The following is a 25,757-nucleotide window of genomic DNA, read 5'->3' as shown; positions in this document are numbered from 1 at the left end:
CTCTCTCTCTCTCTCAGTCTCTCTCTGTGCGTGTGACTATCATAAATAAATTAAAAAAAAATTTTAATAAAAAACATTTTAAAAAAAATCAGGGCCAAATGGTCAAAATATCTAATGCATCATTAGCATATTCATGACTGTCAGGTTATATTATAAACAGACAAGCCTTAAATTAGGCAACCTCGCTTTCCCTGAGGATATTTAACCATTAAGAGTTCACCTTCGGGGAACACAGCTGGGGACTGTCGCTCTAAGGACCCCACAGAGCCACACCCAGTGGGTCGTCCTGAAAGGTCAGGGCACCTCAACACAGCCCACCCACCCCCCGGGGGCGGAAAACTGTGGTCAGAGCATCTTACGACTAGTGAACGGCAAAGAACTTTCTAAAAAATGCTCCACGTGAAGGAGGTCAGCACACGGTCGCGTCTTTTCAAACCAACTTTCAGATCAGTAGCCCTGGACGGCGTCAAGGGGAGCTGACACAGGTCCGACTTCACGTTGCTTTTTCTCAGGGTTATTTCAGTGAAAAATACCTTTAAATTTACAGTTGAACGCTCCTTCCTTTCTGTTGCTTTATTCACTTGCTATCTCCTGCCCCACACTTTTATTCTCTTAATCTACGTATCAGTTTCACGCATACGTGCGTGTGTCATTGTTTTAGAAATGGGAAAGGAAAACGTGTACATTTCTTACAATGACGTAACTTCATAAAAGCTATTTTATTTCTTTTTTTTTTTAAGATTTTTATTTATTTATGCATGAGACACAGAAAGAGAGAGAGAGGCAGAGACCCAGGAAGAGGGAGAAGCAGGATCCATGCAGGGAGCCCGACGCAGGACTCGATCCCGGGACCCCGGGGTCTCGCTCTGAGCCCAAGGCAGGTGCTCACTCGCTGAGCCCTCCAGGTGCCCTCATAAAGGTCATTTTAATACACGATTCCATAAAATGCATTCTGTTGAGGGAATGCAAACTGCAGCGGCCCCTGTGCAAAACAGCATGGAGGTCCCCCAAAACCACAAAATCAGAAATGGCACGCGATCCAGCAAGCCTGCCGGCGGGTGATGACTCAAAAGGTGCAAACACCGGTTCATATGGCACCCCGCACCCCTGCTCATCACAGCACCCGCCGCGGCCGCCGCTGCAGACCCAGCAGGGAAGGTGGCGCGGCCAGACACACCCAGCCGTGAGGGGTGAGCCCGGCCTGTCACAGCACGGCCTGACCCGGAAGGCACCTCGCCAGGCAGAGTAAACCAGTCTGGGAAAGGCAGAGACCACGTGACTTCACTTACGGGTGGAATTCAAGAGAAACAAAGGGGGAAATGGAGGCAGACCGAGAAACAGGAGGATGTTGAGGATGGAGCCCAGAGTGCTGTCGGAGAGGGACAGGGACAGGGATGGGGCTGGGGCCAGGGGCCGGGGCTGGGGACGGGGACAGGGACAGGCCGGGACCAGGCCAGGGCCAGAGATGGGGCCGGGGCCGAGGCCAGGGCTGAGGACAGGGACAGGGACGGGGGCCAGGCCGGGGCCGGGGCCAGGGATGGGGACAGGGACAGGGACGGGGACGGGGCCGGGGCCAAGGACAGGGCCGGGGCCAGAGACAGGGCCAGGCCTGGGGCCCGGGATGGGGTCAGGGCCAGGAACGGGCATAGGGCCAGGGCAGGCACGCTCATCCCAGGCGCCAAGCAAGGCGCAGAGCCGGCTGGCTGCCTGCGACCGTCCCCTAGACAGCCAGGCCGTGCGGGGGTGACCGGCCGCGCCGCCTCTATTTCAGGGACGTTCTTTTATTTTAGGGAGAGACGTTCGCTCACGTAGCCCATTAGTGATAAAAGAAAACACATGTGACGCCCGCCGAGCACCTCCCCTCCCGGCTGGACCTGGCGCCAGCAGTCTCTGCGGTCACCTGCCAGGCCCGCGGTGACCCAGGGACAGGGACGTCGCTAATTCTCTGATTTCACTGCGTTTCTCTACAGATTGCAACCAAGGGAGACACCGCGGCGGGTCTTGGCTGCTGCTCCCGTTACCACCAGACTCTCCCGTAAGGTGCCAGCGTCCTGCGTGCTGGCCGGCGTCGCCTCTGCCAGTCAACAGGCGGCTGCCCCAGCGGAGACGACAAAGAGCCCCGCTCCACGGGTCGCACCAACCCCGACCCCACAGCCATGGCACCTCGTGCGGAAGGAGGCTGCAGCCTGTGAAACTCCTCCGGCGGCTGCTCCTGCCAACAGCTCATCTCTTAGTCCCATCTAGTGTCCAAAAGCAGAAATGTAAGCAGAGAGGGACAGAACGACTGAACCAACGGCCGCGGAAGTTCCTAAGCTGCTGATCACCGTCCCTTCGTCTGGGTTTTCACACGAGTCATCCGGGAAGTCCCAGCCAAACATTTTTTTTTTTCTGTTCAAGTCCATCACGGGGGCGCCGGGGGTGGGGGGGGGGGAGAGGGGGGCTCTGTCGGTTTTAAGCATCCGACGCTTGATTTTGGCTCAAGTCACGATCTCGGGGTCGCAAGGCCGAGGCCACGTCTAGTCTGTGCTCAGCGGGGAGTCTCGGGGGGAGTCTCTGGGGGGCCCCTCTCCCCCCTCCCTTCCCTCCGTCCATGCATATCCGTCACGTGCATATGCTTTTTCTCGCTCTCAAATAAATAAATCTTAAAAAAAAAGGTGCGTTGCCCTGGTGAGCACAGATTATCCACGAAGGCCACTAGGATCCACTGAGACCCAGACTGGTAGACCGAGGGGCGGGGACGGACGGGAGAAACCACTCGCGGAAAACCCACGTTTGTAAGGGAGAAGGTGAGCGATGCTAAGATACCTGTTTTAGGGAGCGAGGTCGATTTCCCTGGGCCTTCCCGTGACGGGAAAGGGGTGCCAGTTTGCTCAAGTCCCAGCCGGGCCCAGCCGGCCCTCCCCAGCCGGCCCTCCCGAGGGGCACAGGCGGCAGCAAGGACCTGGGCGGGACCTGGGGCGTGAGCCGCATTCCCAGGAGCTCGCCCAGCGCTGACCTTGGGTGTCCCCTCCGGCACCGATGCTCCCGGCCCCCTGCGGACACGGCCCGAGGCCCTCGCACCACGTGCCATGCAGCCCACCCACCTCCCCACGCCGCCCCCTTAGGAGCTGTTATGGGGGCCTCGCCGCTGAACCCCAAGCCTCAAGAGGCCGGGCCGGGGCTCATGCTCCTCCGTGACTCCTCCCAACCCTGTTCCCCACAGCAGCCGCTGTCAAGCGCCGTCCTGGACTGTCTCCATGTCCCGGGGCTGCCCCCAGGTTAGCTCCAGCGCCAGGGCCAGGTGCCCGTCAGGTCACCTCACCGCCCCGGCCTGAAAACCCCGCTCGGGAAACCTGCTGGGCTGGCGGTGCCCTCGCCCGAGCTCACGCCCGAGCCCTCACCCGAGCCCTCGCCTGAGCCCATGCCTGAGCCCTCGCCTGAGCCCTCGGGCACCTGCAGACCCCCTCCCGGCCTGGAGGCCTCCCAGGCTGGCCACCACCTGCCGCACAGCTCCTCACGCTCACTGTAAACACCCCCCATCCGTGCCCAGTGACCCACGTGCTCCTGTACGTCCTCCTGCTACCGGGCAGCGAGGGCTCAGAGTGGTGCAGGCCCCTCCCGCCCTCCCTGGGCAGGTGCGCCGCCCCCCGCCGACCACACGCGCTCCAACCACTGAGTCCCCCGTCCCGCTCCAGCTCAAAGCCCACGCCCGCTAGCAAGTTGCCAGGAGCCCTCGTCCCTCCCTGCCGGGCCCCAGGCAGCGGGCCTGGTTCTAGTCACCGAGCACGTGGCCTCAGGCAGCCTCCAGCTCCTCTCCACCTCGGATCCCCAGCCTCGGGGCCAGGCGTGGGCCAGTGGGTCTCCCCACCTCTGCGAACGTAAGCACCACCACCCACGCTTCCCAGTCAGTGACCGACCTGTCCCCTTGACTCTGTTCTCAGATACTGGCGGGACGCTGCCAACTTTCCAGCGTCACTTTGGAGAAACACAGAATGTGACAACTACTCTGAATTTATGAACATGACATGACGCCACCGCCACCAAGTACACCTAGAGCTAGAGGCCCTAGCCCGGTCTGTTCAGTTCACAGCTCGGTGCTTCTCGCCTGCATAGACCTGGGACACCAGACAAAACCCTGAGCCACTGACGCTGCAGCCACCCGGTGACAGCCGTCCATGGCTGCAGTTCCCAGGAGATGAGATTGCGGGCAAACGACCCTGTGTAACAGGCAGATTCCTTGGTCCCCCGGGGGGAGGACGGGGATGCTTGGACGCACAGCGCTCAGATGCACATGTCGGACACACACCTGGGACGCACACCTGGGACACACAAGTCAGATGCAAACCTCAGATGCATACTCTGGATGCACACCTCAGGTGCACACATTGGGCACACACTTTGGATGCACATGTCGGACGCACACCTTGGACACACACCTGGGATGCACACCTTGGATGCATATTTTGTACACACACTTCAGACACACACCTCAGATGTACACGTCGGATGCACACCTCAGATGTATACGTTGGATGCACACATTGGACGCACATGTCAGACGCACATCTCTGACACACGTGTCGGATGCACACCTTGGATGCACACATCAGATGCGCATGTTAGATGCACACATCAGACGCACACCTTGGATACACATGTCAGACACACACCTCGGATGCATACTTTAGATGCATACCTTGGACGCACACCACATTCACACGTCAGACACGCCTTGGATGCACACGTTGGATGCACACATCAGACACACACTTTGGATGTGCACATCGGATGCACACATTGGATGCACACGTCGGATCCACACATCGGATGCACATCTTGGATGCACACATCAGATGTGCACGTTAGACTCACACATCAGACACACACCTCGGATACACACGTTGGATGCAAACCTCGCATGCATACTTTGGATGCACAACTCGGACGCACACCACAGATGCACATGTCGGACACACACCTTGGATGCACATGGCAGATGCACACCTTGGATGCACATGTCAGACACACACCGTGGACGCACACCTTGGACGCACACTTTTCTGAAGGACAACACCACCTCCACCTCGTTGGCGTCCTTCCCCATCTTCCAAGTCCTTTCCTGTTCTACTGTTTGGGGCTATTTAGGATTATTAATAAGTCTAATGACTGTCAAGGGGGCAGAATTAAGCAGCTAGCAATTACCAGCATAATAAAAAGCACATAGGAAACGCAGAGGTAAAGCAAATTCCATTCTAATAGGTACTATTTTCCTTTCCTAAAAACCTATTTCAATTCTGCATAAATTTTAGTTCTCCTCTTTGTTAGGAAGAAATGTTTTATTGTGTTTGTACCGCCACAAACGTACACGGATTTACGCAGATGACCCCTTGAATAATACATGTCTGAACTGGGTCCACTAGTATGTGGATTTTTTCCAATACGATAAATGTGTTTTCTCTTCCTTATGGTTTTTTTTTTTAAGATTTTTATTTATTTCTTTATTCGTGAGACATACAGAGAGAGAGAGGCAGAGAGGGAGAAGCAGGCTCCATGCAGGGAGCCCGATGCGGGATTCGATCCCAGGTCTCCAGGATCACACCCTGGGCTGAAGGCAGGCGCCAAACTGCTGAGCCACCCAGGTGTCCCTATGGTTTTCTTAATAACATCTTTTCTGTAGCTTACTTTATTGTAAGAATACAATATGTAATTCTTATAACATTAAAAATATACAAGTTCGTCAACTGGTTATGTTATCACTAAGGCTTCCAATCAACAGTAGGCTGTGAAGTCTCTGGAGAGTCCAAACTTCTAACAAATTTGTGACTGCACTGGAGGTGGGGACCCCTACCCTCTACATTGTTCAAAGGTCAACCATACACATTTTCCAATTCCCACTAAGGCAAAAAGAAGTAAGACCACGGGGAAAAAAGACTTTATTTCCAAACTATTTTATATTGGGAAAGCAATCTAATTTATAGCCTCAATTACATACCTAAACAAGTAATTTATGCAGATAAAAACCATTCCAAAATTCAAAGATCAAAGAACATAATATTTAATAGAGCTGGAGAAATTCCAGTGCATTTAAGCAATTTTCAATGTGTCTTAATTGCATATTGAGAAAGAGAACACATGTACTTTTTCTGACAATTAACAAAATATGATTTCATGTCAATAGTTAAAAGTATAAGTAAATCTTCAAAGTACATTCCGTCCTAAAAATAATTAGTTTGTGCTCATAGAAGTACAAAAATCAGCGTTAAAAGAGATTTTTTTTCCCCTCTGCTCTTTCTAAAAAAAAGAACCTAGGATCTTTCCTATTCCCTAGGCATTTGGCATCAAAGAAAATTGAATGTGATAGTCTTCTAGACTTGACTTTACTTCTTTCCAAAAGAATGTTTTTAAAGGAAACACATCTTATGTCAAATAAACAACTTATGCTTTTAAAACTCTCTAATACTTCTAACACCACAAAACTGACAAGCCAACATTTACCAATTTTGTTTAAATCAGATAAAAGCTACAAAGTAAAAATCTCCCTAAATGAATCAGAACTTTAAAAAGCACCTATTTTAACAAATTCTAGTAACTGCTATAAAGTATCACTTACTTTTAAAGAAAAATAAGTATTTAAAAAAAATATCTCTATCCAACATGGAGCTGGGACCCTGCTGAGATAGAGTCACAGGCTCTTCTGACTGAGCCAGCGAGGACGGGATGCAGTCCTCACTCTGGTGCTGCCATCATCACAGCACATCAAACACAGGAGGGGAAAATCACGTTTGACCTCAAAACAGATTTACACGGTTACTAAATTTAAAGTTTTCTTATCAGAGCACCTGGGTGGCTCGGTGGTTGAGCGTCTGCCTCTGGCTTAGGTCGTGACCCTGGGGTCCTGAGATCGAGTCCTGCATCGGGCTCCCTGCATGGAGCCTGCTTCTCCCTCTGCCTGTGTCTCTGCCTCTCTCTGCGTGTCTCTCATGAATAAATAAATAACCTCTTAAAAAAATAAAAAATAATGTTTTCTTATCTATTCCCTCACACAAACTAGGTATGGATAATGCTGGATGACACAAAAATCACCAATTAATAAGAAACACGAGGAACAAATGAACACAGTAAGCAATAGGAGAATCCTATCAGCGAATCCAGACTGTGGGAGACTCAAGAGGTCAAACACCCTGGTTACTTCAGTAGAAGTTACAAGGGGAAGAGAGAGAGGAATAGGAATCTATAAATGAAAAGAGATCAAGACAAACATCAAAACAATCACAAAACATAACCTTATTTGGACTTAAAACCATAAAATCTTAAAAAAAAGACACAAGAAAACAAAACTACGACAATTGGGAAGAATGTTTAAGTATGTTAGTAACATTAGGGCATTTATAACATTATGTATTTAAAGAGAGAGAATCCCTATCTTTAAAGAATACATTCTGAATTATATACAGACGAAATGCTATGCTATCTGGAATTTGCTTCAAAATGATCCTGGGTTTGGGATTTCAGGAGAAGGAATACAGAGAAAAAGAGTGAATTTTGAGTTGATAATTACTGGTGCTGTATAATGGCTGCAGGCGGGTCACTATTATCCTGCTTTTGTACATGCTTGAAATGGTCTATATTTCAAATAAAAATTTTTACTGCGAACCGAATGAAAAGACATCCTATGGGGAAAATTATGCTTTGCAGAAAGCTGAGGAAAAACACACCAAAATATTCAGGAGTACTGGACTCTGTGTTGTGCAATCATGGAACTACTTGTCTGCCCTTAAAAAAATATTCTGTAAAAAGCACCTGTATAATAGAAAGCATTTTAAAAAATATGAATAGCAAATGGCTTCCAATGCCTCTCCTTTTTAAGACAACGTAAGTAAAACTGATGAGTGATGAAGAATCCAATTTAAGGAGTAATGGAAATTACTGATGGTTCTACTGAATTTTTAAATTTATGCATACTAAAAAGGAAGGTCAGGAAACAAGCTTCCCTGAAATGTGGCAACACCTACATAAATTGATATTCAACTGATACTGTAACACTGGCCAGATTTTATCAAGATACGTGTCATGATAAATGTTCTGAAATGCCCTCATTGCACTGTTCTAGGAAGGAATTGAACACTCCAGAAATGCCTTTCACCTGAAAACCGAATTGTAATGATCAACAAACATGAACTAGGAATCAAAATCATTATTTCCACTGATTAATCAAAATACGATGGCTTTACTATAATCATGGTTATATATTTTATAATAGGTTGCTCATACGACTGGATGCAGTTATGTCCCCAAACTCTAAGGATGAAAAACAGTGTTCCTCAATTAATATTTACTCGCATTTGGCAAGTAAAAACGCTTATGTTAGGTACTGGGAATAAAAATATGAAGGGAAATTAAGCTAATTTCTCTGTGAACGATAGACAAGACCCAGGAGGAGGGAAGAAATGCGCACCTCTGCGTTCTCACATGTGAAATACGTTGGGAGGACGGTCAACTCACTTCCACAGCAGGAAGTGAGTTAAAATACAAGTCGTTAAGTCGAACTAAAGGATACTATTTAGAAATATGTGCCATATGAGATGCGTGACAAGTGAAAAGTCTGAAGTGGGAAAGACTGGGCAGAAGCACTGTTATTTTTTGCTACGAGCTCTGCATTATTGTTGTTTTCGAACCACGTGCCCGGTTTATTACCTGGATACACACATTACAAAAAGCAACAGAGCAACAGAAAAGGTCTCACCAATAGTCATAGCTCTCATCCCAGTTGTCAAAATGTACCAGGAAACGATTGTCCACCATATCTGTTACCGTAGCAACACAGATGAACGCAGGATTCTTTTTGTCTACAGCTTCAAGCTTCATTCCAACTCGAAAGCCTGATGGGATCACTGTCTATGAAACATACAGATTTAATTAGAGATAAGCACACACTTAACAGCAAGCTCTACACCCTCTCTACACCTCCTGCTCGAGGGCCTGGCATCCATCAGCGGCATTCACATTATTTAAAGAGCATGGATGAGTTTTACAGCAGGGTCGCTTTCCAACGAGCAGCAATAAGGAAAAAAAAAAGGTACAAAAAAAAAAAAAAAAAAAAAGGAACTAAACTCCTGAGGAACTATGTGCATCTGCAAACCTGGACCTCAAGACCAAAAACACCCAGAGCCTCACGGAGTTCAACTGATTTCCGGATGTGCTTTGGCACCATGGTTAGACAACTATCCGAGGTGGGCAAGTTTAATCCGCTGCACAGCCCACTCTTTGTTTTTTCTCGCCCTTGATGGCAGACTGAACAATGAAAATTATTTCAGGCAAAATATGCACTTAATCAAGTTAAAAATGTGAATGAGTCAGTACAAGTTCACTCCCATTTCTGGAAAGCTCTCTCTAAAGAGCGCTCCACTGAAAGTAGGTCATCTTCAGACACGAAAAGCCTGCAGATTATTGCAATGTTCACCTACCACGACAGATACTATTCACCAAAGCACCAAAAGAAATGGCAAAATACAGGGAGCCATTCAAAATAGTTTCTAATTACAAAAAAAAAGAAAAAAAAATGTTTGTAATATAAGGAAAGCCAAACACTACCGACGATCCAGGACATGCGCCCAAGACCGCAGCTCAGGAAGCTGTAGTGCCTGAGGTGCCGTAAGATATAAACGTGCCTTCGCATCTTGTGTGAGAAAAAGCGTCCTAACCTGGAGGAATGTCCTGGGATACCAGTCACGCCCATCAACACACAAGCCATTTCTGCACTTCTTAAAAAAAAAAAAAAAATCCTCTATCCAGACTTGAGTATACAGAATACCATTCTTTTTTTTTTTTTTCAGAATACCATTCTAATTACTTTAAGCAAAGCACATGCTATAGTCCATTCTACCGTAATTATCCAGCCACCACCACAGAAACGTAGACAGCCGCGTACCTAAAAGCGTCAGCGCATGTCCTATAGGAACAGCAGGGGCCGGCATGAACACCACACAGACACCCTGACGATACGTGGCAGTCCCCAAAATTATTTACCAGGGTCCTGACCACAACTATTTGAATATTCTGCAGTAGAAGGCTCTAGAAATGGATGAACTTACTTGCTTCTTGGCTATCAGACACGTAGGCCCAGATTAAGTCATGTGCTAGCTAGCAACACACAGAATTTAGGATGACAGTTCAGGGCAGTTAATCAAATCCCTGATCAAACTTATCCTCCAGAGATCCAGACAGGGATTAGGAATCTTGGAGCAGGCCGCTGAATTTTTCCACCCAACAGATCGCCCTCCTGGGCAGGTCTTGACAGAGAACACCCACTAACGGCGTAGTATTCATATTTCGGTAATTAAGCTCTCCTCTCAATTAAGAGATTTTGAAATAATGACCCGGCTCATGAGCCCTACGAGTCACCCGAACACCACACACCCCGCTCTTCGGTTCTCTGACTCAACCTGGCTTACGATCCATTTGACCGGAGATGCTGAGCCATCAGACCAACGCTCAAAACAACTGGTGTAGACCATCTCCCAAATGGAAGGTACCTGGAGTGGCTGAGAAAGCTCCTGCCTGTTCCTGATATTCACCTCCACGGGAGGGAATCCCATTCTCGAAATATTATTGTCTCTCTCTACATTCTCACTCATCGTTACTGGACTCAGGGACCCTGGAAGGAGAACTGGTTACGCTCTTTGAAGAGGAAGCTAGCCGACAGTGTACGCAGTCCGTGCTCTGCTCCTCCGGGGCCTGTGGGGCTGTAGGGCTGCCCCGGTCCAGGTTCAGTGATGGGGCAGAAGGGCTTCCTGAGTCCTCGGTCTCACAATCAAGAAGCTCATTTGTCAGGGTGCCCAGGTGGCTCAGGGGTTTAGCATCTGCCTTCGGCCCAGGGTGTGACCCCAGGGTCCCAGGATCAATTCCCATATCGGGCTCACTGCATGGAGCCTGCTTCTCCCTCTGCCTGTGTCTCTGCCTCTCTCTCTCTCTCTCTCATGAATAAATAAATAAAATCTTAAAAATCAAAAAAGCTCACTGTCAACAGATAAGAGGCCATGCATGTCACTCCAACTGAGGCCTTATCTGTCGTAAAGATGGTATTTTGGCTTTCCACCTGCTGTGCTCTGTTGATTTCAGTTAGATCAGAAGGTGAACCAGGAAGAAGAGGGGGACATGTTGGGCCTCTGTAGAGAAGCAACAGGAAACACGCAGGGAAAGTGGGGATACAAGTCGAAGGAGTGGGAAATGCATACACAGCCAGACGCTGCCTTGTTATGTGGCAAGTGCAGCCGCAGGCTGGCATGAGGTAGATGGTCGTCCCTAGCATGCAAACCCAAGCAGGGCTCCGCACATCACACTGCATGACTCCCATGTGATGAGACCTCTAAACAAGTGGCGCTAACAATAAACTATCCCCGTCAATTTAATTTTTTATCTACTTTTTACGGTAGGTTGCACGAGGGTTTCATACGACATTGCCTTGTGCCGTTCCATTAAACCCAATAACCATGGTTTGCCTTGTGGAATATTCATTCGTGATGATTTTAAGCTAGCTTTAAAGGTTTAATTAAGAATCTTCTATTTACCAAACCAATAGAATTTACGATGGTCTCCTGCTATCACTTTTATCCTCTGAAACACTCAAAAGTCACTTCTTTGGAAAGGAAAAATTTTGGATGTACTTACTATATTCTGATTTTCAAATAATGACTTGGGAGCAGCTTGAGCTTTGCATGTCTTAAGATAGGTCTGCCAATTAAATTCTTCTTCCTTATAACCTTGGATAAGCACATATACACAGACTCAGTAAAATGTCAAAATATTTCACACGTCATTTTCCACGCCCACTTTTAGCTATGACTCCAACATGCTGAAATCAAACAATTGATTTTTTTAAACAAGCTTTAACTCATAGTTCATAACTATGGATTTTTTTTTCTACACTTTAACTCATAGTTCATAACTATGGATTCTTTTTTTCTACACAGGCTGCATTTATTTCCAACAAATTGCATGATTTTTCAATTCTGAATGAATACGACAGATCTAAAGAAAAGATAAGAGGAAGTAAATATCTGTTATACTCAGGTCTGCTTCTTCCTATTACCAGACTATTTCTATGAGTTTTAGGCCGAACTATTCAGCAGTACACTAGTGAGCTGGGGAGCCAAAACCTTTGTTTTCCCTTCATTTGTTCTATTTTGGGAGACTCACTTGTAGGAACAAGTGGGAAGCTGGAGAAAACAGTAATAAAACAGATAAAATCTCTTTAGCCTGTCACCGTAAGAATGACAATGGAAGATTTATGAAGCAAGCACGTTGGCAAATTACAATAATGGAAACGTCCTTGCTTTAATGCTCACAATTTCACATTTAATGTTGTTGAAGCCAACATTTCCTTTATAAAAAAAGGAAATTGAGCATCTTGTCCTATCTGAGAGCTCCTGGGCTCTCTCCTACTTCCATCGAGGTCCAGAAGGCAGCATGAAAAGAACATCTAATAATTCGCCATATCTAAGAGGTCAGTTTATATAGAGGCTGGTAGATTTTCTTTTTCAGGGCGCCTGGGGGGTTCTGTGGTTGAGTGCCTGCCTTCAGCCCAAGGCGTGACCCCAGGGTCCTGGGATCGAGTCCCGCATCGGGCTCCCTGCATGGAGCCTGCTTCTCCCTCTGCCTGTGTCTCTGCCTCTCTCTCTCTCTCTGTCTCTCATGAATAAATGAATAAAATCTTTAAAATATATATTTTCTTTGTCACCCTCATTTTTTTCTATGTGATTTTGTTTAATCCTTCAGCCATCTGAAGATACCATTCCGCCTTTAATTCTTCACGTAAAACCAAATGGCTAGCTAGTCCATTAAAAAAACAAGAGCCCTGAGACAGGCCAAAAATATCAAAGTAGTCACCTGGATCTCTGACATCAAGTCAACAATACTGACTGTAACAGTTGAAAAGGAAAGAAATAAGATATTGTTAAGCACATTAGGGATGAACTGGAAAAGATGGTTATCAGTTATTCTCAGATATTTATGTAAACACAAAGCCGGAGGAATCACTGGCAGGCTGTGCTATCAAGGACTCAGAACGAAAAACTAATTGCCATCAACTCAACCTCCACCTAAATCAGCTCTTTTTTTTTTTTAATTTTATTTATTTATTCATGACAGAGAAAGAGAGGCAGAGACACAGGCAGAGGGAGAAGCAGGCCCCGTGCAGGGAGCCTGACGTGGGACTCGATCCAGCGTCTCCAGGATCACGCCCTGGGCTGAAGGTGGTGCTAAACCGCTGGGCCACCCAGGCTGCCCCTAAACCAGCTCTTAATGCTATATTCTCCTTTCCGATCTCCTAAATATTAAAATTCATGCATTCAAGTGCATGGTTTCTCAAGATTTTCTATGTAACAAAATATCAGTAAATAAACTTCGTCGTATAAATGGTTTAGATCTAAACCTTCCAATCTGTTTTTCCAGGGTATATACATCTGAGCCCGTACAACACCGGGTTCGCGTGGCACAGGTCCACTTACTCATTTCTTCTCTTCCTTGTGATTTTAATGACATTTCCTTTGCTCCAGCTTATCTCATTGTGGGATAATAGTATATAATTTATGTAACCCACAAAACACGTGCTCATTGACTATTTATGTTACCAGTAAGGCTCCTGGTCAACAGCAGGCTATGAATAATTAAGTTTTTAGCAAGTCGAAAAGCACATGTGGATTTTCGACCGTGCTAGGAGACGGCGCTCCTCACCCCTGCGTTGTTCGGGGTCAGCTCTGGGTGTGGAAGTGAAAGAAATCTGTGGCTGAAATTTGCAGTTAAAATCAAATAAAGATCTAATGTTATTTTATGTACAAATAAATACATGGATATGATTTATTCTCTCAAATAGAATTTTACATTTTACGTTCCTTTCCTTTAATGAGCATATTTTTTCTTCATAAAGAATAAGCTTGAATGTGGACCTATCTGGACCATAATAAAGTCTGAATTCTTAAAAATTCCAAATCACCACATAGGGAAAGACGTTTTTACAGAATTTAAAATACGAAACAAAAAAAGCGGACAATACCTTTCGGCGGATGGAGCTTATGGCCGGTTTTCTCACACCAGCCGACTGGGTGAATGTCCAGAGCGTCTGCATTTACCCAGAAGTCGTAGCAGTCAGAGTATCCATCAAAGTGCAATTTTATCCGGTAGCCACAAACCTGAAACAGGTAAAGCAAGATGACGGACTCAAAAGCAAAAATCCGAAGTATCTAAATGTCCGTGCGCAGAATGGATTCACAAAATAAAACGGAATTCATTAATGTAAGTGCAAAAATAACCGTGAACACCCAATGTGGTGCAGCCTGTGGTGATCAAGGCACCGTGATTAACGGCAACAGAAAAGCGAGTGAACCAAATGACACAACCCAAAGGCAACAGCGACGTGTGGAGAAGCGCTGCGCTGCGCTCTGCACCCTTCCCAGTGGCAGCAGGAGCCCCCGGCACCGGGGCAAGCACGGCCCCCGACGTGCATCCTCCCCATCCTGCGGCTGCACGAGTGGGGGTACACGGAACGCCGGCCCCGCCAGGACACGCCACCCCCTCCTCCGTGCAGCTCCGCAGACGGGGACATGGGACACAGGACACAGCGCACACAGCACGCCAACGTCCCCCGTCTGCCGGTAGCTGGCTTGGGAGAGGGAAACTGCCGCCTCGGTCCACACGGAGCCGGGGCAGGTCCCTGGAGCACCTGGGGACCCGCCTTGTAGCGCTCGCCCGGGGCTGAGGCCGTGCACCTGCTGAGAGCGCTCCTCCCGGGAAGCTCTGAGCCGAGGGGTGCATGGGGTCAGAGGCCTGGGCTCCCTGCCTTGGGCTCCCAGGGACAGCTGCGGCCCTGGTTCCCCCTGCAGCCAGCATGGGAAGCCCACGACTCGTCACCCTGCAGACACCCCAGGGGCGCCCGTCCTACAGAAGCTGGGGCGGCAGCCGGGTCCCGAGCCCCGAGCCCGGCGGTGGACGCCCCCTGGAGACCCCGGCAGCTGTGACCCACCGCCACGGCACGTCCTCTGAAGCCCACGGTTGACCTTTAAGCGGCACAACTATGGGGTGGGTCCATTTATGACTAATATTACGTGTCCAAGCGTCCGTGTGACCCACGCAGGCATCACAGTCGCACTGACAGGGTGTGATGTGCCCGTGAGCACGTGCATGATTCCCCCTTGGAAGCCACGGCATTTTACACGCATCTGCTACCCGAGGACAGCAAGGCACCTTCGTGTAGGGCACAAGTTTTGAGGTGGAGTTCCATGGGAAATCCTTTTGTTTTGTTTTAATTTAAATTAAATTTGCCAACGTACAGCAGGTGTATTCATACACACGTGCGCACACACTTACACAAATGTAAATTCGCAGTGAATGATGGCCCGGGAACCCACGCGGAAACCCTAACCAGGATCCCTGGCGGGCGGCGGGGTGCGCTGGGCACAGCACGTGCCGAGGTCGCATCTCCCCCGTGAGCACATCATGACGGGTGCCGTGTGGAGGCCGACAGAGCCCTCGGGAGACCGAGGCCAAGCAGAGGGGGGGGCCCGGGAAGGGGACTGTGGGCAGCCCCCAGCGCACCTCCACCTGCGTGGAGCCCCCAGGGCCTCACAGGCGGAGCTCAGCAGGGACCCCGGGGAGAGGCGGCCAAAGGGGCCTATTCCCTGGCTGCCCTCGCATCCCTCCTAGAGCTCACACCCGACGAAGCCCCGGTATCCTGGCCACCGGCCTCGCCTCGCCTGCCCTGCTCTGGGGACAGTCACTGACGGGAGGGACGACACACGGTTAGCCCTCATTGTGCATGACTCCCTGCTTGCAAACCCACCCACTTGATGGAATTTACTTGGAGCCCAAGAAGAGGACTGATGGTGTTCGGGAAGGGAGGCAGGTACTGAGGGCGGAAGACGGAGCGGCCCATGTGTGCGTCCCAGCCGAGGTGGAGGACGAGGTGGAGGACAGCAATGCTCCGCCTTCCTGTGGCCCATCTCCTCCCACGAGCCACCCGTCCTTCGCATGGTCTCCTTACGGCTACATTTCTCATGCTTGTGCTGTCGGTGATCTTGCTAATTAACATGATCTCCAAGCAGGGCGCTGTAGCACTGGGTGCTAGGGAGCTGGAGCATGGGGAGCTGGAGCCCTGGGTGCTAGAGAGCTGGAGCATGGAGAGCTGGAGCCCTGGGTGCTAGGGAGCTGGAGCACGGGGAGCTGGAGCCCTGGGTGTTAGGGTGCTGGAGCACGGGGAGCTGGAGCCCTGGGTGTTAGGGTGCTGGAGCACGGGGAGCTGGAGCCCTGGGTGTTAGGGTGCTGGGGCACTGGAGCACTGGACCATGGGGTGCTGGAGCACAGGGAGCTGGAGTACAAGGTGCTGGAGCATGGGGAGCTGGAGCACGGGGTGATAGGGTGCTAGAGCACAGGGAGCTGGAGCATGGGACATTGGAGCACAGGGAGCTGGAGCATGGGGTGCTGGGAATGGGGCACAATGGAGCACAGGGAGCTGGAGCATGGGACACTGGAGCACAGGGAGCTGGAGCGTGGGGTGCTGGAGCATGGGGCACTGGAGGACGGGGAGCTAGCTGGAGCATAGGGTGTTAGGGTGCTGGAGCACAGGGTGTTAGGGTGCTGGAGCACAGGGAGCTGGACCAGGCGGCAGACAGAAATGAGCCCGAGCTCCCGGGAGCCTAGCCCGGTCCGTCCGTCCGTAGAGCCAAGGTCAGGATCTGCTGTTCGCAGGACACCACAGCGGTGCAGGGTGAGCACGAGCGCCTCTAGGGGCTCCTCCCATCCTGCAGCAATCCTTCCAGAAGGCCCTGCCTGCTTCCCACTCCTGCCTTCACAACAGCCTCCAAGCCTCCTCCCTCTCCTTCGGCCGCCAGCCCCGCACCTCTGTCCTCACTCTCGGGGATTTACCTTCTGCAGCCACGTAGCTCCCTGAACATCTGCCCCAACAGGCCCCCACCTTCCCCTCCACCCTGCTGGCGGCCAAGAGGACACCTGCCCGCTCACACCCCAGATCCCATCTTCCCCCAGCCCTCCACATCCGTTATCTGCTCTCTGAGCCTTCCAATCCTCCACTCCCTAGCTGCTTTCTCAGACGGCATTCTCCAGTCTCTTCCCATTGCAAAAAGAAAAAAGAAAAAGAAAAAAAAGAACAGAAAGAAAGAGAGAGAAAAGGTGGGAAAAAAGAGAGGGAAGTAAAGGAAAAGTAAATAAAGACTGTCTCCCAGGCTTAGGCAAGCAAATGCCCCCTTACCCTTGGTAAGAACAGAACAACTGGTGAACTTTCTGGCAACGAGTAGTAGCATGCATCAAAAATTTAAATTTTACTCATGCTCGCAAGGGCACTGTTTGTAATAATGAGAATGATGAGAAAGCGAAGACCGCTCAACTGTTCATCAATATGAGACAAAGTACAAGAATTACAGCAAATTCATAAAATGGAACACTAGCCAATGCTTAAAAATATGCACATAAAATATAAGATATACTCTTATCAAAGCTCCATAAATTGTGTATTATTCCATCTACATGTAAAAAGGAGTTGAGTGAGAGCACAAGCTGAAAGGCAGAGGAAGAGGGAGAGGGAGAAGAGACTCTAACATATACTCTTATACAGGTTGAGGTTTTCGTGGTGAGCAAACATTACTGTTACAATAAAAAAGCTAGACGAACTAAAATCTTCAAAACCAAGAGGTGGAAAAAAAAAAAAAAAAACCAAGAGGTGGAACACACCAGATGCTTCCGCGTTCCATGGGAGCCAAGCTTCTTATGGACTAAGTCACTGAAAGATGACCAGGGTAACTGAAACTAGTGCACAAGGGATCATCTTATGCTTCTGGGGGGAATTTTTAAAGATTTTTTTAATTTATTTTGTTTTAGAGAAAGAGACAGAGCAGGGGAAGGGGCGAGGGAGAGGGAGACTCTCAAGCGGACCCCACCCTGAGTGCAGAGCCTGATGCAAGTCTCGATCCCATTTGTAAAAGACACGGATCCCTGACTCCAGAGAGGGAGGAAGGCGGAGGCCAGCACAGGAGGAAAAAAAAAAAAAAAAAGAATTCTAAGAAATGCTCTCAATAACAAACGAGATTAAGATACACATATGAATAGACTTGGACAATTTTTCCTGAAATATTTCACAGAGGTACCTTGAAATACTAAAAAAAAATGCACAAATATCTGTTGGTCTGTTTTTTTCTATTAAGGAGCCCCACAGCATGACCAAAGCTATGGAGTCAGGAAGGACCTGGGGTTCAAATCGAGGTTCGACCACTTGGGAGCTGTGTGACCTTGTACTCATCACTTAAGCTCTCTGAGCCTCAGCTCCTTTATCTATAGAACAGGAAGGAAAAAGCACGGCCTGCATAGGATTCCTACAAAGATTCAGTGCGCTGTATGTATGAATACATACAGTATTCAGTAGGTATGATGCCTGGTATGAGGTAAGCACTCAACCGATGGGACCTTTTCCCGTTGTTAACACCCCATCATCATCACCCTGTTGCAAGGCTAAAGACAAGGCAAAGCTTACCTCGGCCACGGTGAGGACGCAGTATACAGACTGATGCTCCGGATCCACACCTTCCAATTTCATGCCAACTTTAAACCCATTTTTGTTATACGGAAAGGACTGATACTGAAAGGCAGAAGGACGGCAGTGTTAGTATTTGATCCTGAGGCCCAGTTACAATGTGAGCAATTAAGTAAAGACTATGAGTCTTAAGTAAAGACTAACCGAATACACGCATAATCCTTAAAAATCCAAAAGGAAAGGACCACCAGGTAATCCAACGGAAAATGAACGAAGACTATGAGCGGGTTACAGAAAAGGAAATGCCTTTACACATCTGAAAAGATGCTCAAGTTCACCCATGGGAGTCATCTGACGTAAAATCATGCTAACATGTTATTTCACCTAATCAGGCTCATAAAGATCAAAAAGTCTGATCAACACAGTGTGGGCAAGGCTCTGGGGGCCCCCGGGACACACGTTCATCACGAGCAGATGGCACAGCCTCTAGCGACCTCGCAACATCAGTACAAACAGCGCATCCTGGTTTTTGTTTTGTTTTGCTTTTCATTTTGAGAATATCAACCGTATGTGGTCGTCAACTGAAATACAATTTTCTTTCTTAAAACACAAAAATATGGGCAGCCCCGGTGGCGCAGCGGTTTAGCGTCGCCTGCAGCCTGGGGCGTGATCTGGAGACCCTGGATCGAGTCCCGCGTCAGGCTCTCTGCGTGGAGCCTGCTTCTCCCTCTGCCTGTGTCTCTGCCTCTCTCTCTCTCTCCCTCTCTCTCTGCATCTCTACGAATAAATAAAATCTTTAAAAAAAAAAACACAAAAATATTACAGACGATGGTTTAAAAGTCACATCGATCTTTACGAATAAATGCAAGAGTCCAAAGAAGTCTGGCTCGAGACAGACCTGCAGTGATGTCCAAGCTGCTCGTTTATCTGTTACGCTATTGTTAACGGCGGTTCAGTGTCACCCTCAAAGCAGGGAACGATGCTCTGGGTGAGTTGGTGGGATGTTAGCAGGTGTGCACTGAGGTCTTTCTCCAAATCTATCTAATAATTCTGTGCTTTCTTACAGATGCCCCACCACCTTACATATAAAAGAGCCTTCGCAGAGTTAAAGTAAGTACTCAGAAGACCTCAAGTTTTTAATTCAAGATGATGAGGCAGGTGGAGTGGAGGGGGCAAGCTTGAGAGCAGGGAGCAGATGCAGACATCAGGACGGTGAAGCACAGGGTCTTGATTATGGCTGAGGGGCACCCATGCCGGGGGAACAAGATGAACCGGAATTCCAGGTGACGGGAAATCCGTCCTGTTTGTCTCCGTAATTCTACTTCTAGGACATTATCAAACACAGGTGCCCACATCGTGTGCAAGACGACAGGCCTCCCGGGTCACTTGCCAGAACACTTGTGTGTGTGTGTGTGTGTGTCATACGTGTGTCACATATGAACACACACCTGTCAGCCTACGGGGAGCAGCTTCACTTGTTACAGAAGAGACCAAAGATGTGTCGTGAATTAATACAAAAGGACGATGAAGGGAACCGTGGACTGAGATGGAATCATTTCCAAACTAAGCTTAAAAAAAAATAATAATAAATAAAAAAATAAAAAAAGCGAAGTGTGTGTGACCTGTTACCCCTCTGGCTGAAGTCGGGTAGGACAGGATCTGTGAACGTCTAGGCTTATCTGCACGTATGGGTTTCCAGGAGGAGAACTGGTGACAGTAGGCACTTACTACTGGGAGAGGCGAATGTGGGATGTGGGGGGGGGGGGGGGGGGGGGCGGGGGGGGGGCAGGGGTCTGAGGGACATCCCTCCCATTCTTCTGGTCCCTCTACGGTGTGAACTACATGCCTGTGTCACGGATTTGAGGAATTTGCTGTATTTAAACTTTTCTTTAATGCAAAAAATAAAAAAAGTCTGTTCTACCAAGGATCAAAGTTGCAGAAAATAATTATATAGAAGAAGTTTGTATGTAATGACAATTACGTTTAAATTAAATATCCGTAACGTGGATGTAACCATCACAACATTCACTGTGCATCATTTTCTTAGACTGCCTACGCGAATGCATATACAGCAAAGTAAGATACACATATGAATAGACTTGGACAATTTTTCCTGAAATATTTCACAGAGGTACCTTGAAATACAAATATCTGTTTGTACATTTAATCGTGGTTACACCCCACGATTAAATATGATTAAATAATCTAAAACAAGGTCCAGCTGACTACACCCAATGGGTCAAACGTAGCCCACACCCTGTTTTATAACTAAAGGTTGACCAGAATATAGCCACGGCCCCCCATTACACCTGGTCTGCGGCTGCTCTCATCACAGTAACAGAGCTAGAGCTGCGTCCTTGCAACCGAGACCAGATGCCCCACGACGTCTGAACTACACGCCATCTGGTCCTGGTACAGAAGCACTTAATGACCCCAGGCCCAGCCCAGGGGTGGCCCTTGGTCCCTGTACTCGTACCTGATGTTAAGTCACTCGTGACAACGTGTTTTCATCACAGTTAATGTAATACCGTGGCTTGCTTTTAGATTTTTGACGTGAGATCATATAAAGCTCAGTAACTCATTTTTCATTTCTCCCAAAGCCACAATGTGGACGTGAAATTTCATGCCAGTTTTTCTTTATCTATGAGCTTCTCGGCAGTAGTGGAGCCACTGCTCTTAAAGTTAACGAGTGAAAGAAAGCCCAGTAAACGTGGAGAGGAAAGAGCGTGTGTCTCGGCGGCGTGTGCCCACACGGGCGGCACCAGGCGACGGTGAGCACGCGTCCACGTCAGCCGCCCTTGGACGTACCCCCACGTAGACACACTCATGGAGAACAGTATGTCTGAGAAATCATCCCAAGTCACAGTTCCTAAACCAACAATGGAGACGGCAATGCTAATTCCACATCAGATTTCCAGAACCTTCGCCCCGAGGGACAACGCTTTCCAGAAGGGCCCGTACCTCCTTGAAGAGCTTCGCTGGCACAGCCACGGCTTTCTCCTCCTCCAGGTAGGATGCCCAGCACCAGGCTTTCTTTCCTTTCGGAGGCACACCTGAAAAGCAAGTGAGACTAATAGGACCGGGTTCCCAAACCTCAGAGGTCATACGTGCATCCGGCGGAGTCTCCTTTCCCTAACTACAACTATGCCGGGCTCCTCTTGTCCTTCCTGGCTGGGACTGCTCAGTCTCTTCCTGGCCTCTCTTCTAAGGAAGCAAAAGCTAAGGCGTAAGCTATAGTGCATGACCAGGTAGGATGGGAGAAGAGAGCAGCAGCAGAATGTTGACTAAGTGAAGGAGACAACGCGGGAAACAAGATAGGACAGGGCCATGCAACAAGATGATCAAAAATGCTTCTTGAGGGCGCCTGGGTGTCTCAGTCGGTGAAGTACCTGCCTTGGGCTCAGGTCATGACCTGGGGTCCTGGGATCCAGCCCCAGCTCGGGCTCCCTGCTCAGGGGTGAGCCTGCCCCTCCCCCTCCTTGTGCTCTCTGTCAAATAAATAAACAAAATCTTAAAAAATATATATATAAGACAAAACAAGAAAACAAAACATGTTTCCTGAGACCAAGCAGTGGAGGACTAAGAAGAGGTCACTGCCCCAGGTGCCGAGGGAACGGCTGCTAATTTGCAGGGCGGAGTGGGTGCTCAATTTAGCAGGGGCCAGATTTTGAGCAGAAAAAGAACATGTAAGTGATAAAGACATGCAGTCAGCCAGGATCGATTTTATTTTGGGTTAATTTAACAAACAACAGACATGAAAGGAAGAGCGTAACAGCTTGATGGGCGAAATGAGGGGAATGGGATTTGAACAGGCTAAGATGGAGCTCTGGAAGAGAAGAATGCTGAATATCCAAGGGGGCGGAGAAATAAATGACGGAAGGAACAAGGCCCCAGAAGAGCCGGGCCCTGAAGGTGGACAAGCGGAAGGGAGAGGATGGTCAGGACCTCCGTGAGGCCCTGGGCAGAGGGAGGGACTCGCCCCTGTCATCTCTGTGATGTCAAACAGGAGGTCACCCCCCCAACAACCGAGGGCAGGACAGGGAGGCCGTGTGCCCGAGGCAGGTAGGAAGAGCTGAAGCTCTCTCCGAGGAGAACCTGAGAGACGAGTAAGCAAGGAACGCGTCCCCGAAGGGAGGAGGCGCACGGGCTCCACGGCCCCGTTTGCAGGGACAACACGACGGGATGGGTCAGCAGGGCAGCCGCACGCACGGCAGACACCTAACGTGAGGGGTTGGCAGGCACATGGGACGGGTCAGAACGGCGAGACAAAACCCAGCGGAGGACACCAAGGCCTCTCTGGAGGAGACCTGAGCGCCCGGATCAACAAGGAGGGAAGGTCATCCAGGCAAGTATCGAAGGCAAGGGTCTGAGGACTGGACTCGTCAGGAAAATAAAGTGTTGCCTGAGGAACAATGAAGGAAACAAAAAAGGTTCCACATCAGGGGGTTGTGGTTTGAGAGGAAACATTAAAAACATAGAATCATAGGAAATGAACAAAGCTTCTAGTGAATGTGCAAAAGTAGAAAAAAAAAAAAACCTACTTGATGGAAAAATATAGGCAGATGTCTTCCTGTTTGCGCCAACAGTACTCAGAAGTTACTGATTTCCATTTTTTTCCTTGTCTACTTCTTTGAAACCCTGATTTTTACTGACAGAATTTAATGAAAGAAACCCCCGAAACAATGCCTTAGCCGCCCTAGCATACGTTGCAATTAAGACGAAAACGTCTACCCGCGTGAGGTATTTTCCACTTCACAAAGTCACAAGTAAAGCCTTTCCTTCATCAACTCACCCTGCTTCAGTACAGCCGAGTCACCCCGTCTTTTCCTTCGGGCTCTCTGTGAACCCCTCAGGATCCGCCCGTCTTGTTTGTTCTCCTACAGCAAGAAAGGAAAATTATGGAATTTAAAGGCTCACAAAACTGGCACCAATGAAAAGTTGGAGAGCTGTCAGAAAGCGTTATTATTTTTTGTACCTTTCTTCAATTTCACTCCATAACTTTTAACGAAAGTAAGAATACAGGTCATTTGAGAACTGTGTTGCTTTTGGCCTAAGCTCATTACAAAACAAGAACTTCTCCAAGAATCACACTCTGCAACAGCACAGATACTGCTCCTGCCTTCTCGAAACACTTTCCTCCTAGGGCCCCTTGACCACTTTGTTCGGATTCTCCCCACACGCCACCGGCCTCGTTTCTCTGTCCCTTGGCTGCTGTCTCCCCCAGCCTAGTTCCTTTCTCCTCTCTGCTGAATCCCTCCTCTTGGGTTTTAAACATCATCCGTTGCCCAGATATCCCCAATCCGCGGCCCCCGACCTCCTCCTGACTCACACTCACACACCCGACTGCCCACCTGGGATCTCCACGTGGGTACCTGACGAGCGTCTCAAACTGACGATGCCAAAGGACGCCACATTCTGTGCTCCGGTCGTGCCTCCCCATCCTCAATAAATGGCATCTGTATCCAGTCAACTGTTCAAGCCCAAACCCAAGTTACCCCGGATTCTTCTCTCTCCCGTGCGCACCCTGATGACCCTGCCTCCGACATCGACTCTGAATACAGGGACATCTACCCTACAGAGCCCTCTTTCCTAGTCTGCTGCAATCACCTGTGGGCTTCCCTGACCGCATTCTCGCTCTCACATGCCAACAATACAATCGGACCACTGCATTCTCTTGCCTTCAACTTTCCAGGGGCTTCCTGTCACCACAAAACAGCATGAAACCCCGCTGCCCTGGTTTCTCACAAAGCCTTTCATGGCCTGGACCTCTTACTCCACCCTCCCTCAACCTGTAAGGCTCAACTAGATCGTCTTTATTTCCACAAACAAAACATGTCACATGTGTTCTGACCTTAGGGACATGACGCTAGCCATCCCCTTCCCCAGGGGGACTCCTCAGTCCTAGTTTTACAAAGCTGATTCCTTCTTCTTACCCAGATCACACTGTTCGTGCCACCTTCTCCGGGAGGCCTCCCTGACGCGTCCACGTAAAGAAGTCAGCCAGTCCTCACGCCCTACGGTACTTCTCAGCACAGCACTTACCACAGGCTGCATCATCTCCTATTTATTCTAAGTCCCCTAAGAGAGGAGACCCTGTTGTCCTGCTGCCATACATCCCTGTGTCTGGCTCCTGGGAGAGAGACCAGCAAATAACTGGCTGCTCAACACTGATCTGAAGGGAAACGCTCCAAGACCTCCAAGTTCCCATTTCATATGGGGCCATTAACATATACTTTAGGGATAAGATATTTATGTTTCAACTGGCACACTGTGGATTAGTTTCCCCTAATGTACCCGACGTTTATCTGCCATTGTCTACCTACTCTCATAGTCCTCGGAGATCCGTCTGCAATCTACCAAAACGGGACTCACATTTTGGCATCGAGAGGAGCCGAAGATTCATCTGCAAAGCTGAAGATTTTGCTCTTATTACCCCTCCCTCTCTCTCCAGTGACAAATTTCAACACACCTGACTTCTTCAGGTTAAGGGAAGGCTGCTATTATTTATTATTCTCATTTTGAAATGGGGACAGTGACACTGAGACACAGAGTCACGGAACCAGCACTGGATGTCAGGTAGCTGGCTGCAGGGCCAGCGCCTCTGACCAGGGTGCTACTCTCTTGAGAAGCACCCCTCTGCTCTTTGGGTGCACAGGATACTAACCATCTCATCATCTCTGTCTTCTCCATCCTCCTTGGAGTCGGCTTTCAGAGATAATTTTGGTTTCTTCTTCCGACTACACTTAGGATCTTCTTCCTCGTTGTCTTCTCCTATGTCCCTTTCTTCCTTCTGATCTCTGTTGTGTTTATAAAACCAAAATAGTGACAGGAAACAATACCTATCAAACATCTACATGTTGATCATCTCACAAATTAAAAAAAAAAAAAAATCATCCTCCAAAGGAAAAACACTAACCACCAGCATAAGCATGTAGGTAGGCATTAAATAGCACAGTGAAGGAACAGCTGAAACCACCGTCTCATATGACACTTCCAAGTAGAAAATGGAAATTAGCTTATGTATTAATTTCAAAAGGGGATCAGCATTATATGCGAAACAGGCTCTAACAAGTTTAAAACGTTTTGCCTTTCACATCTGCCATCCATACTAATAAAAGAATCAATTATTTAGAGATGTTTTGGTCTTCAGAGCGACTTTAAGGCAAAGATCTAGTAATTATTAAGAATGACAAGTGCGACTGACAAAGGCCAAGTGTAACTTTGTAAAATAAACGTTGGCCAACAA

At 48.6% G+C, this 25,757-nt stretch overlaps 1 protein-coding gene across 7 annotated transcripts in view; it reads right to left on the bottom strand.

The window, feature by feature from the left end:
* The window catches only part of L3MBTL3 (L3MBTL histone methyl-lysine binding protein 3), a 120,953-nt gene that overhangs the window by 61,415 nt on the left and 33,781 nt on the right, over nt 1–25,757 (bottom strand). For all 7 annotated transcript variants that reach the window (XM_038526761.1, XM_038526767.1, XM_038526763.1 and 4 more), the window contains 7 exons: nt 25,176–25,308; nt 23,304–23,388; nt 21,473–21,564; nt 18,512–18,616; nt 14,030–14,165; nt 11,647–11,738; nt 8,723–8,874 (listed from right to left, as the gene is read on the bottom strand). In XM_038526761.1, the coding sequence (XP_038382689.1) occupies nt 8,723–8,874; nt 11,647–11,738; nt 14,030–14,165; nt 18,512–18,616; nt 21,473–21,564; nt 23,304–23,388; nt 25,176–25,308 (795 nt within the window). The remainder of the gene's footprint in view (nt 1–8,722; nt 8,875–11,646; nt 11,739–14,029; nt 14,166–18,511; nt 18,617–21,472; nt 21,565–23,303; nt 23,389–25,175; nt 25,309–25,757) is intronic.

The sequence above is a fragment of the Canis lupus genome, chromosome 1, assembly GCF_011100685.1.
Source record: "Canis lupus familiaris isolate Mischka breed German Shepherd chromosome 1, alternate assembly UU_Cfam_GSD_1.0, whole genome shotgun sequence".
NCBI lineage: Eukaryota > Metazoa > Chordata > Mammalia > Carnivora > Canidae > Canis > Canis lupus.
The sequence above is the reverse complement of the archived record's forward strand: the minus strand, read 5'-3'. Positions and strand labels throughout refer to the sequence as shown.